Raw genomic sequence first — 12,534 nt, 5'->3', positions numbered from 1 at the left:
GAGCGGAATCGTTCCAACACTTGTCTTACTCGGATTAGGTGAGTAGGAAAATCGTCACTAAACACCACACAGTCATCCAGATAGACGAGGCACGCTCTCCACTTCAGGTCGATTAGGACGTTCTCCATTAGTCGCTCAAACGCAGGAACGGCGTTGCATAACCCAAAGGACATAACAAGCCATTCGTAAAGGCCAAATTTGCTCGTAAAAGCCGTCTTCTCCATACTGTTCGGCTCCATCGGGACGTTCCAGTATCCTGAAGCAATATCCATAGTGGAAAACAGCTTGGCGTCTCCAAGGACGTCCAAAATGTCGTCGATCAACGGCATAGGGTAGCTGTCCTTGACCGTGACCGCGTTGAGCTTCCGATAATCAATGCAGAATCGATTCCCGCCGTCGAGTTTTTGAATCATTAGCACTGGGCTAGCCCAGGCCAAGCTCGATCAATTCTTGAATTTCAGCCTCCATTACGTCCCCTTCTGCCTTCGAGACTCGATAGGGAGGCTGCTTGATCGGCACGCTCGTTCCCGTATCGATACTGAACTTCAAAAGGTCCTTGCGCCCCGGTTTCTTGGACGTCTCTACGAATAAATTCTTCAGACCTCCTAGCACCTCGGCAAATAGTCTCCTTTGTTCCGCTCCCAGTGACGAATCTTGGAAATTCACTACAAAATCGTCGTCTTCTTCGTTCTGCATTGCGGTGGCTATTTCAACGTCAACGGGTCCCACTTTCGTTCCTTCGTTGTTGCCAGCGGCACTTATCGCTGTGCTTACCTCATTCGTCGTTCCACTTCGGGCCTTCGTTCCAAAAGCTGATTTGGGAACGAGAGTTACAGCCGCTACGTATGCACCCGACGGAATTTCAACTTCTTCTGTGGACGCGTTACAGACTTCCACTAAGGCCATCACATTCCTCACGGTGCCCAGTGTTCGGGCCACTCGCAAGTTCCCATCGGTCCCGGGAACGCCTTCTACCAGAACTGTGGAACGATCTTTCATCGTTCCACGAATCTTAGACTTGACCAGCGATAAGTGACCAGGCTTTAAGCGAACTGCTGAAGTCGTCGTAACTGCATAAGTCTCCTCCACTCTCGAAATGCCCAACGGGATCATTCTCCCGTCCCTTTTAGTGTCATCGTTTGGTCTTCGAGGTCCATCACGGCTCGGAACGAGCGCAACGAGTCTGTTCCCAAAATGGCATCCACGAACAGATGGTCAACTACCACAAACGGAAGAGTCATATCGATCGTTCCAAGTGTTATTGGAAGTTCGACCACGCCACGCACACGAATTTCATGTCCCGAAACGCTGTCTAGGCTTCCAGTGTAGGGCTTGAGGGTTTTTGACGCTCGACCAAGCCGTTTCAGCACTCGCCTGTTCACGAGACTCGCCACAGCTCCCGTGTCTGCCAACATCTCTGACGGACAACAGTCGATGAAGCCACCAGTCACTGCCTTCAGCCCTCCCACACTACAAATGACGCGCTTCTCTTCCGGTACAACTCCTGCCCCATCCTGGGCGGCATCGTCCTCACTCACGGCTCGCAATCCCGACGACCTTCGTGGCCGCGGAGCCCTTCGCGCGTTGATGGCATAGATGTCGGATTGTTCATTGGCTATTTTCCGCCTCTCCTGTTCCGACGATTGGGTTGGAAGTCCAAACGTCACCTTCTTCAACGGTTTTAGCGCAACGGCATCTGCGACGGGACCGTCTGTTTTAGAAGCTTTTGGCTTGTCGCGCAATTTGTCTCGGATGGCAGAAGCCTCGGCCCGGAAATAGGAACGAGCCCATGTCACCGCTCGACTTAGGAACGAAGGAGTCTCTTCGAGATCACCTAGTGAAAGTAGGTGATCTCGAAGAGACTCCTCGTCCATCACGTTCTCCTTGGTCTTGTCTCGCAGCGGGGGAACATCAGCCCTCGTTCCGCTCCCTTCCTCCGGATCAGTCCCTCCCTTCCGACCTTTGTCGTATTCGTCCCTTTCCAGTTTGAGTATTTCGTACACTCTCTTTCGAATTTCGGAACGCCACCTAAAAGGTAAGGGCACTCCTTCTTCGTCTCCGTCTATCACAGTAGGGGACTCACCGAATCCAACGCAGACGTTCCTTATAAACTCACTCTCAGCGGAGTCGTCCTCCGATGCACTGTCATCGTTCTCTTCTTGGGTGATAGCGCTGACGGGCGACGCAGTCTCCGTCGTTCCCGTTTCGCCCTTAAAGTTTCGATCAGCACGCCTGGCCGCTGCTGAGTTCTCCAGTGTCCTCTCGTACCAACCTAGCCAGTACTCTGGCTTCCTCATCTCTCCCGTAGATACTTCCCTTGTGCGCTCCAGCACTTCTTCCGATTTTCCCAGTTGCTCACTTAGTTCTGCAAGGGACGGCTTCTCCTGCTTGCTAGCGTTCTGTGCTACTCGTGACTGAATCTTCTCGGCATCCAACGGAAACAGCCGCTCTTCCAGCTCCTTGTCGTACTCCTCGGGCTCACTCTTCACTATCGGATCGTCACCGCGCTCGAGCATGTCCAGCTCCTCGTCGGTAAACAGACGATCATAATTGCTCGATGCGTCCTTCGCCTTGGTACGTTCCGTATTCAGCTCAGCTTCGGGAACTGTATCACCCTCCTCAGGAGCATCCACTACTCCGATCACGGCTGCAAACAGGTTAGTCTTGACGCCCACCACGTCTTCCGTCTTTGTCTCGAGTGCCTGTTCGTCACGTGTAGACTTGCCGGACAGCTCGTTCGCTTCCGTTCTTCCGCCGCACTCTTCCTGGGTCTTCAACGCATCCTCGGGACGCTCCGTTGTCCCTTGATCGACGTCCTGTGCCCAATTGGAACGATCCTTCGTTCCAAATTCACTCTCCAATGTTACCAAGGAGCTTTCCATTGCTCCTTCCTGGGTCTTCAACGCATCCTCGGGACGTTTCGTTGTCCCTTGATCGACGTCCTGTGCCCAATTGGAACGATCCTTCGTTCCAAATTCACTCTCCAATGTTACCAAGGAGCTTTCCGTTGCTCCTTCCTGGGTCTTCAACGCATCCTCGGGACGTTCCGTTGTCCCTTGATCGACGTCCTGTGCCCAATTGGAACGATCCTTCGTTCCACCTTCACACTTCATTGTTATTACGGAGCTTTCCGTTGCTCCTCCCTCTCGTTCCATCCCCACTTCCGGTCCCCTCATAGAGACTTCCTCTTCTCTTTCGTACCTTGAACCAGTCCGTTCCGTTAGACTGCTCATTCCAATCACAACATCCGCATTTTCAGTCGTCACGCTCGCAACGGGAACATTCCGAGCGTTTACTCCAGTATTCACACCAACCTCGGGAGCCCTCTCAGGTCCACCAAATCCACTTAGCTGTGAACCTTCATCTCCTTTTGTGTCGCCAACCTGGCAAGAGGAAAGAGCGACACTTCTTTCCCCTCCCTCTTGCCCCCTTCATTGTCGGGACATTCTAGTCGGTGTAGCCGCACTTTGAGCAGTCACCGTTCCACTTGCTACGGCATTCCTCGAGAGACTACGTAGTTTCTAGATCTCGGGGCAGTCGGTCACGCCATGATCCGGTTGTCGACAGAAGAAACACTCCGCGGTCCGGTGATCTCCAAATCGATTCCCACTCGTTCTCCTAGGCAAGCTACACTCCATGGAGTAGTGACCAAATTGGTGACAGCGATTACACAGGCCTCTCGCGCGAGGACACGTCTCTCAACCACACCACTTCTCCTTCTGCGGTACGACTATCGGGACCCGTGCGAATGTTGGGAGGCCCCAGTTCAGCACTCACTCCTCCGTTCGAAGGACTAGTCGGTTTCTGATCGTTCAAAGTCACAGCGCCTATGTATCCATCGCTCGTTCCAGAATGGTTTTGCACGTTCCGATTTAGCAGTTGCAACTCTTGAAGTACCTGTAACTCCGTCGAGGGTACATTCTTCGTGCCCAGAGGCTTCGCTCCATCCTCGGGAAATTCATCGTCTTCTTCGATAGGCAGGTGAAGATTCTTGAACAGCAGAATACGACAGGCTTGCTCAATAGACCCAATCATATTACCGTTCAGCACCGCTCGCATCTGTTTGTTTCTTATTCCCTCAAGGAAGAACTCGTACCTCATGCGGGGTTCGGGTAAGTTCAGTGCGTCGCATATTGTCTCGAGTCGATCACCCCACTCCTCGGCAGACTCGCCTCGTTTCCTCGCAGTCGTCTTAAAGCGGGTCCAGGTTTGGGCCGGAGTCAGGCAAACGAACCGGTTGTGAAATCTGGAACGAAGCGACTCAAAGTTATGGATCCTCGAGTTGTACCACCTTTCTTGTCCCTTTTTTCCCTTCAGACACTGTTCGAAAGCCGTCAAGCGCAGTTGATCGTCCATGTCCATCGTACATTTCTCGAACGAGCGCCAAAACGCCGCAGCTCGCTCACTCGAGGCCGTGTCCGAATAAAATGGAACGATTACTTTGACTGCGTTCCTCAATTCGTTCGGGATCCCACCATCGGAGCGAGCCCTCGGCCATAGTCATGCGGCTCACGTCCCGCATATTGGGCCAAGGAAGCAGTTGGGTGAGGCGTCGCATATCTCGGGTATCGTTCTCGGTCAAACCCCACGTTTCCACTGAGTCTCGGGTCTCCTTCGTGACCTTGGAACGATCTTTCGACGGTCGGCTTCGTTCCCCAATTCAGCGTTTTCTCCGCTCTCGCTCCGGCCGGCATTGAAGGCGTAGTCATAGGCGTGGACGGGTAAGTAGGAGGCATCTCAAGCGGGTTCCAACCCGGCGGCAACATCGGACCAAACGGATTCGAGGACGGATATTGTCTCGGCGAGCCGTACGCTCCGCTTCCTTCGTACGTTCAGGGTGCTCGGTCGGATACCTTCTCGTATAAAGGGGTTGGAAACGATGGTCCGCCTGTTCGAACTTCAGGGGTTGATCGAGACATAGTCTCTCCTCTCCCGGGACTACGGGATCCACTCCTCGGGGTCCATCAGCCGATCCAACTCGTTCATTGAGTATCGAGGCGAGGCCTCCACCGTTCTTGACCCTTGGTCCCTAGACTGGGAGCGTTGCACACCTACAGATCCACTTGACATAGCCATCTGTTGCATCGCCTAGCCGATAGTGTTGACGGTAAAGGCTTGAAGAGCCGGGTCCACCTTCGCCGTCCCTTCACTCGTAGACGTCGTTCCGTCCCTCGCAGGGATCGTTCCATGACTCGTGGGCGTCGTTCCTTGGTTCGCCGGCGTCGCGTTTTGACTAGCAGGTGTCGTTCCGCGGCGTACCGTCGTGGTAGGGGCTTGCAAAGTTGCACTTGACGCCCAGTGACGTTCCACCCCGTTCAAAGGTTCAGCTTGAAAGTCGGTCGTACTTCGAAAGCGCGACCAAGATGCGGGAACGTCGCCCTCATACAGTCCTCCAACATCCTCCTCCTGCGATTACTCAGCTGTCGTCGCCGAGGGCGCCTCCCGCTGAGTCTCGTCCACGTGAGTTAGCGACGGTCGAGACGGATCCAGCGAGAACGACACTCCCCTTCGCGTTCCAGAACCCGCCGTCTCGGCCTCTCTTGCCTCTCGTGACCGCGCCTGCTCCTCTCTGGGGGTCGGTCGATCTGCTAGAGTCCCGAGGAACGCTTGGAAGCTGGCTCTGTCCTGGGGTGTCCCCAACATCGTCATGAACATTCTTCGGTTCTCCTCGGCTCGTGGTGACGCGCCAAACAAGCTTTCGTCGTCCTCCTGGGTCGCTCGCTCCCTTAGCCCTTCTACCTTTCGTTCCGTTCGGACCTCAGCCGTCTCTCCGGTTTCACCATGCGTTCGGGGATCCACTTCGCCGCCTTCGTTTTCCGTGGCTGCCGTGGCGTCCGCGATCTGGTCCTCGTCAGCATCCGCCAGGATCCGTGCGAGGCGCTGCTCTTCGTCCTCTATTGGATCGTTCCAGTTTAGGGAGCTCATCTCGTCCCGGCTCCCTTGCACCTTCGCCCGCGTACTTCGACGCTAGGGTTTCCCAAGCGGCTCTCTCCGCTTCTTCTCTTTTACGTTCCTACGAAATTTGGCTAGAAGATACCCTGCTTCTCCACCAAATTGTCGCGGTCTCCTTCTCTTGTCGGGGTCGTGTATCTTGTGAAAGCCGACGTAGGAACTTAGACGTATTAGATGTGTAAAATATACTTGTTTCTTATTTGTTTTTCTTGAGCACTTCTCGTAAAAGAAGGAAATTCACGACTGAGGGCTCTCTCACCAGCTCTCTAACTTGCCAAAGTACCTCCTACCAACACCAGTACCTCTAGTTGTCGTTTGTAAACGGAGTCAGCGTACCACTGTCTGGACTCCTTCGCTCCATTTTAGACTAGGGACGAGGTAGTCGGCGACGGGGAATGAGACTGATCGGGTCTGACGCTCTTCTTACGCCGCTCGCTAAATTGCCGTAGGCAGTCGTCCAGAATAGCGAGTCCTTCCTCTAGCCGAAGACCGTGACAATGGCTAAGGTAGCGAGAGGCTGACTGTTTGGGGTGCGAGCGAATTAAAAAGTGAAATCGAGACAGCAGCATCTATTTGCAAGGAGCTCAGAGCCAACTTAAACTGGTGGCTGTTGCAGCAATAAATTACGTGTTGGAAAATATCAAATCCATAAGTAATTATCCTGTAGCCAACATCTTAAATTAAAAACGGTAAATCTGCAGCCTATGTTTCTACCAATATGTTAAATTACAATTTTAAATTACTGATTTGTGGCCACTTAACTTTCTGCCCCGCTTGCCAGAAGCTTGAATTTCCTCCCTCCTTCGGCTCCGCGCGCCCTCGAACCCTTCACTTCCGCCTAGGACAGATTTGCTTCGCAATCCCCCCTCTTCTCGGCAGTTCGTGGCCACAGGTGCGCGAATTTTTCGGACCTTTCAAATCTAATAAGGCCTCTAACGTGCAATATGTGACCGTGTGTTTGAATTTGTTACATTTTCTGGTCCCTTCCTTCCACCGCTGTTTGTACGTCTTTCTAATATCACTTATGCGTTCAAGCAGGCCTTTTGCGCATTCCACGCACGACACTTAGCTTGACAGCAGCAGCCATCTTGGAGCGAATTTACGCCGCTGAATATTAACGGAGCTTACTGGACGTGCATCGTGGTGGATGAGTCTACGCAGAGTGTGTGCTGCTACGATATCATGGGCAAGCGCGCAAACTATAACTTGCTTGCAGAGCTGGCAGATGAGATCGTAAAATAAAGTCTTTCGAAGGCATTAGTGGCATGGCCGTGCATTGTCCCATTCAGAGCGACGGCAATAACTGCGGGGTATTCATTTGTTTGCACTTCTGGCGCCGGTTCTAGAAGGGAGCAGGCAGCTCTTACACGACGAAAGGATTTCTACGCAGTCGATGGGATATCCTGCGTACCGTCATAGAGCTCAGCGACAAAGGAAGCGCAAAAAGAAGCTAGCTGAGTAGGCACAGTTTCTAAGTCTAAAACCGTACATGTTTTCATGTTTTTATGTTGTCATGACTTCACCAAGCTTCGACATGAGCAGGAAAATCTCTCACTACAAAGATAATTTGGCGATGCATTACAGTAGTTGAGAGATGTCCGACATGCTGAAGTGATCGTATTCTTCAATCTTCACACACTACTGTAAATATATGGTTGCCCATGTCGCGCCATATCACAAACATTTAGAATCATAGGCAAAACATTGAGATATATGTACAGTACATATTATTTGGCCACCTAACCCTTTTAGAAAACATGGGCGCCAATAAAAAATACTATCCGAGATTTGAAAATAGACTCCTGTATATCTAATTTTGCGGATACTGTACTACAGTAGAGCAAAAATAGCTACCGGTGACTTCGTGTCCTGATGCTCCTTGCGAGGCAAACTTGTGCGGTGGTATTATATTGCATTTAAATACGCTTTTGACCAGGAACGCATTATCAAACAACCACAGCGCACGACACAGGTGTTTATTTAAACTGAAATAGCGAAGCTATCCTCATCGACTACTCGACGCACGCTTGGCCTTTTAGTGACCTGCTCGGCACGGTTTAAGGTAAAACAACTAAAAGCTAAGAGGATCGAAACCTTTAACAGTGATTAAGCCACTTTACAACCTCAAGGTACAGCTACCCCGACGAGAAAAGTCGAGCTGAACGACACATATTTGTCCGAGTTTTCAGTTGCTATAGCAACATCCTAGGACGATGAAGCTGGAGCGAGCCCTGCAGCTCAAAGATCAGTGCGATCGAGAGCTTCGCTCTATTTGTGAATCAAAACGCCGTCACTATCCCCCACATTCGGCATTTGGCAGCCATGATGAGCTCCAACTGCTGGAACAGGACAGGGCAAACGAAACTGTGATTCGAGGTGACGTATCTTGATATTTAGTTCGTGCGAAGCGAAGCTCTGATCTATAGTTGATGAATATTCAGACAAGCGTGAGCTCGAGCGGTTGATGAGAAAGCTGTCCCCTGCAATGAGCCTCTTTGCATCGACAGAAGCCGAGTTTGTCCACATTCTCCAAGCCTGTTCTTCCTGCAGCAATCGATTGGCGTTTTGCGCGTCATGCATGGAGAAGGCATCCGAGTTCCTCACTGGCTTCTCATCAGTTGAGCTTCTTGCTCTGTACGGAACCGATTTGCCGCCCGCAAACGAGACAGAGCTAGCGAAATTTATCGAAGCTGTCAATTTCCGTGAAACTCGAGCTACTCGCAATGAATATGCTGATACGGATTAATATTATCAATTTGTTTTTAATGTCTTAGTCTGTAGCGCTCATATGTTCTGACAGGCTGCACCGGAAGCCAAACAAAGTTGCTTAGGTCGGCATGCTACGGGTGTGTAGCTCTAAGCTTTCAGCTCATGGATAACATTCGAGCGATGCTATATTCTCTAGGTCGAATTCTGTAGCCGACATCCGTGAGCATACATAGTACGCTAATTATGCAGACAGTGTAGACGCTATAATAGCTGCTTGTCGAACAGGAGACGAATAACAAGAACGACAAGTATCTGGCCTTGTAAATATGACTAACGTGATTGTATCCTAAGAAAACATGTAGCAGAGGAGGGCTATTCAGTTCCGTGATTCGGTCATTCGATCATCATTAAAACTATCCGTTTGAAGCAAGAAGTTCATCTCTGGTTGTTGAGAGCCTGCAGAGTCTTATAGAAAAAAATATAGCTAGCGCAATGGTAGCCGTTGCTTTTTCATCGACCTTCGATCTAGGGGTTTCAAGAAAACGGATATCACAGGACGAATTTAGGTGGACAGCTTAGTAAAAAACAATGAAAGCTCCATCGCACCACGCTGTTGCTAACTGTACGCTGCATCATTTTCGATTTCCCAACGCTCTGAAGCACTTCAAAATCTTGTCGACAGAAAATGAAGACCAAGGAGCGCGAAGATGGAAGCTTCATGCGGATCGACGTCATTTCCATGTTGAAGCTGTTGCTAGTCTCGGGCATCGCTGTCACGTTTCTCGCTCTCTTCGTACTGATCGGCTTCGGTGGCTCCCCTGCTGTGGCTAACTCTGACTGGACGAGCAGTCCGACTCGCTGCACGTCGGACTTCTCCATCAGTCTGTACAAGGAGTGCCTCGGCCCCAACAGTACAGTCAGCGCTAAAGACGCCGATGCTAACGGAACAGTGTCTGCAATCGACGAGGTTCTGAGGCTCTCGATCAGCGAACAAAGGTCCGTCCTGACGTGCATGTTCGACTCCTGCACGAACCGAACAAACCGGCCGTTTACCAGCCGCGAACAAAGTCTCCATGTCGTGCACTACTCGTTCGGACTTAACGGATTCAAGCAACTAAACCGCTACTTCTACCTCGAAGCTTCGTTCCCGAATTTAAAGAAGACAAGTCGCTCGTTTGACGTTACCATGACGCCTCACATCAAAGGGTTCTACCTCAACGAGAGTAGCGGCAATCAAACGTACGCCAACATCATCACTGACGTCGTTCAGAAGACAGTCACTGTCGAGTGTCAAGCAGGTGCAACGTCCTGTGAACCCACCTATTTCCTACGATTTGGAGACATCGACTTCAACGACTACCAAGTGGACGTGTTGTTCAACTCCACCGAGAGCTTGGCGTTGAGCAGCTCCAACGTCCAATTCCGCAAGACATGGGGCACTGAATCGTTCACCACTTGGCTCATTGGCATAAAGTTTCTCTTCCTGTTCGTGTCTGCGTTCTTCGCCGGCTGGTACATCTACAGCGTCACCAAGTTGTCGTCACGAGAGCAGAACGTGGAGCAAGGCTTCGTCATGGCTCTCGCGCTGTCGTTGATCCTCTTTAACGACCCCTTTTACTTCACTGAGGCCACGTATGGCAGCAACGCAGCTCGGATTCTCAGTGTCGGCTTCCAAGTTACCTTCTTCCAGATGCTGCTACTGTTCTGGCTGGTCGTTATTGACAATTTACGTCTTCAAGGCATGGAGAACGGCGTGTCGAACCTGAAGTTCTTCGGCCCAAAGCTACTCTTCGTGGCGTTTTTCTGGCTGATCATGGTGATTTACTATGGCTACATCAAGTACAACCGCAACAACGACGTCACGTGGGACCCCCTAGCAGAGAACAGCAACTTTGCCTCCCTCAAAGCGCTTTGCGGACTGCTAAGTGCCGCCTTTATCGTGTGGTATTTAACGCTCATCGTGCTGAGCATGCGTGAGATTCGAGCTCGTCGTGTGAGATATCGCTACCTGATTGTGCTAAGCGTCTTGATGGTGGTCGTATCGTTCGCTGGCCTTGCTAGTGGCGAGCTATCGCCCACTCCTTCAAGCGGTGGGGCGTGGACGTCACTTCAGACGATATTCAACATCTACGTGTATACACTGTGCTACTTGTACGCCCCGTCGACCACGACACTTAAGCGCAAACAACAAAATGGAGGAAAAGATGCGGAGGCCAAGTCGTTGAGCAAGAGCACCGCTGTTGACCCAGATCAAGTTGAACTGGCTGGCGTTAACGAGATCCGTGAGACGGATGTAGCCTAAAGAACACCAAGCTCATCTATTTCTTGCTTTAGCAGACCTGTCTTACTCTACTTATCAGCACGAAGGCGCTTGGACGGGTCCGAAATCTCCATCGAGCGCTTGCGGTGCTTGGACTTCTCGTTCAGTGGAGCCAAGTCGTGTGCAACTGACAGATTTTTAGCCAGTAAGAAGGCCACTTCCATGCTCTGCGAGTAGTTCAGTCGAGGGTCACAGTAGCTCGTGTAACGTAGTGGCAGGTCGCCTTCATCGATCCCCTGCGGGCCCCCAATACACTCGGTAACGTTCTCGCCCGTAAGCTCAAAATGGACACCGCCAAGTGCCGATCCAGCCTCGCGATGGATCTCCAACGTCTGCTCTAATTCGCCGAAAATGCGGTCGAACGGTCTCGTCTTGTAGCCATTCTCAGCCACAATAGTGTTGCCGTGACACGGGTCACACGACCAGATCACCTTGAGACCTGCAGCTTTCACTGCCGCGATATGTTTAGGGAGTACATCCGATACCTTATCGCATCCGTAACGCGTGATTAGAGTGATCTTACCCGGATTGGCCTCCGGGTCCTTCCACAACTTACGGATCAACGGGACCAGGTCGTCCACAGCCATACTGGGGCCGACCTTAATACCGATAGGGTTCTCAATACCGCGGAAGTACTCGATATGAGCGTGATCCAGCTGACGTGTACGGTCGCCAATCCACAAAAAGTCTGTGCCCACGTTGTAGTACTTCCCGTCTACCTTACGAGTCATCGTTTCTTCGTATCCGAGCTCCAGACCTTCGTGCGACACGAAGAGATCCACCGTTTTCAGGTGCGGCGAGTCAGCGCCAACCCCACACATGTGCACGAAGTGGAGACTGTCCGTGATCTCGTTCACCATGTGCTGGTACTCTTCACGTCGGGACGAGGTCTGCACAAAGTCCAGATCCCACTTGCCGGCATCGTGGATATCCGCAATACCCGAGCTCACCAGCACACGACCGTAATTCAAAGTGGCTGCGCTGTGGAAATAGCCCTCCAGCAGTCGGTTCGGGTCCGGCGTGCGCTGGTCCTTCTCGTATCCATTGATATTTTCGCCTCTGAAGCTGGTCACCCTCTCTCCGTCCAGCATCTCCGTGTCGCTGGACCGGGGCTTGGCGAACTGTCCAGCCATACGCGCCACACGCACCGTAGGCATACGCGCACCCCAGACCAGCACGAGACTCATCTGGATCATGATCTTGAGCTTTTTCTCGATCAACTCGGGCTGGCAGTCTTGGAACCGCTCGGCGCAGTCTCCGCCTTGCAGCAAGAAGCGCTTGCCCGCCGCCACATCCGCGAGCTGCGTCTTCAAGTCCTCGATCTCTCGCACAGACACCAGTCCAGGAAGCGTTTTCACTGTATTATTGACAACAAATAGAGGTAGGAACAAATGTGTGAGCATCGACACATTGACACAAATTGACACATTTTGGTGCTTACACTTGTCATGCGCTCGCTTGAGCGCCTTCTCGTCAGGATACGGAGCTTGCTGCTTGACAGGGAATTGGCGCCACGATGAAGGAGTCCACTCAGTCGTCATAGTTTGCTGGAT

The 12,534-nt window shown here is 51.8% G+C and overlaps 3 protein-coding genes across 3 annotated transcripts; 2 read left to right on the top strand and 1 right to left on the bottom strand.

Moving 5' to 3' along the window:
- Window positions 1-7,134: 7,134 nt before the first annotated feature.
- On the top strand, window positions 7,135-8,871 carry PITG_06520 (uncharacterized protein; the record flags this gene model as incomplete). The annotated part of the gene is made up of 6 exons (XM_002998575.1): window positions 7,135-7,185; window positions 7,803-7,854; window positions 8,056-8,081; window positions 8,151-8,328; window positions 8,394-8,586; window positions 8,784-8,871. 6 exons carry the CDS (start codon window positions 7,135-7,137, stop codon window positions 8,869-8,871), a joined length of 588 nt encoding a protein of 195 aa, XP_002998621.1.
- Window positions 8,872-9,346: 475 nt separating this feature from the next.
- On the top strand, window positions 9,347-10,963 carry PITG_06519 (uncharacterized protein; the record flags this gene model as incomplete). The annotated part of the gene is made up of 2 exons (XM_002998574.1): window positions 9,347-10,821; window positions 10,888-10,963. 2 exons carry the CDS (start codon window positions 9,347-9,349, stop codon window positions 10,961-10,963), a joined length of 1,551 nt encoding a protein of 516 aa, XP_002998620.1.
- A 47-nt stretch (window positions 10,964-11,010) lies between these two features.
- PITG_06518 (phospho-2-dehydro-3-deoxyheptonate aldolase) lies at window positions 11,011-12,522 on the bottom strand (the record flags this gene model as incomplete). Its single annotated transcript, XM_002998573.1, has 3 exons — window positions 11,011-12,012; window positions 12,055-12,338; window positions 12,423-12,522. The coding sequence occupies 3 exons, from the start codon at window positions 12,520-12,522 to the stop codon at window positions 11,011-11,013; spliced, it is 1,386 nt and encodes a 461-aa protein (XP_002998619.1).
- Between the last annotated feature and the right edge of the window lie 12 nt (window positions 12,523-12,534).

This window comes from Phytophthora infestans, genomic scaffold, assembly GCF_000142945.1.
Source record: "Phytophthora infestans T30-4 supercont1.8 genomic scaffold, whole genome shotgun sequence".
In the NCBI taxonomy this organism is placed as follows: Eukaryota; Oomycota; class Peronosporomycetes; order Peronosporales; family Peronosporaceae; genus Phytophthora; species Phytophthora infestans.
Note: the sequence above shows the minus strand (reverse complement) of the source record. Positions and strands in the feature narration are given on the sequence as shown.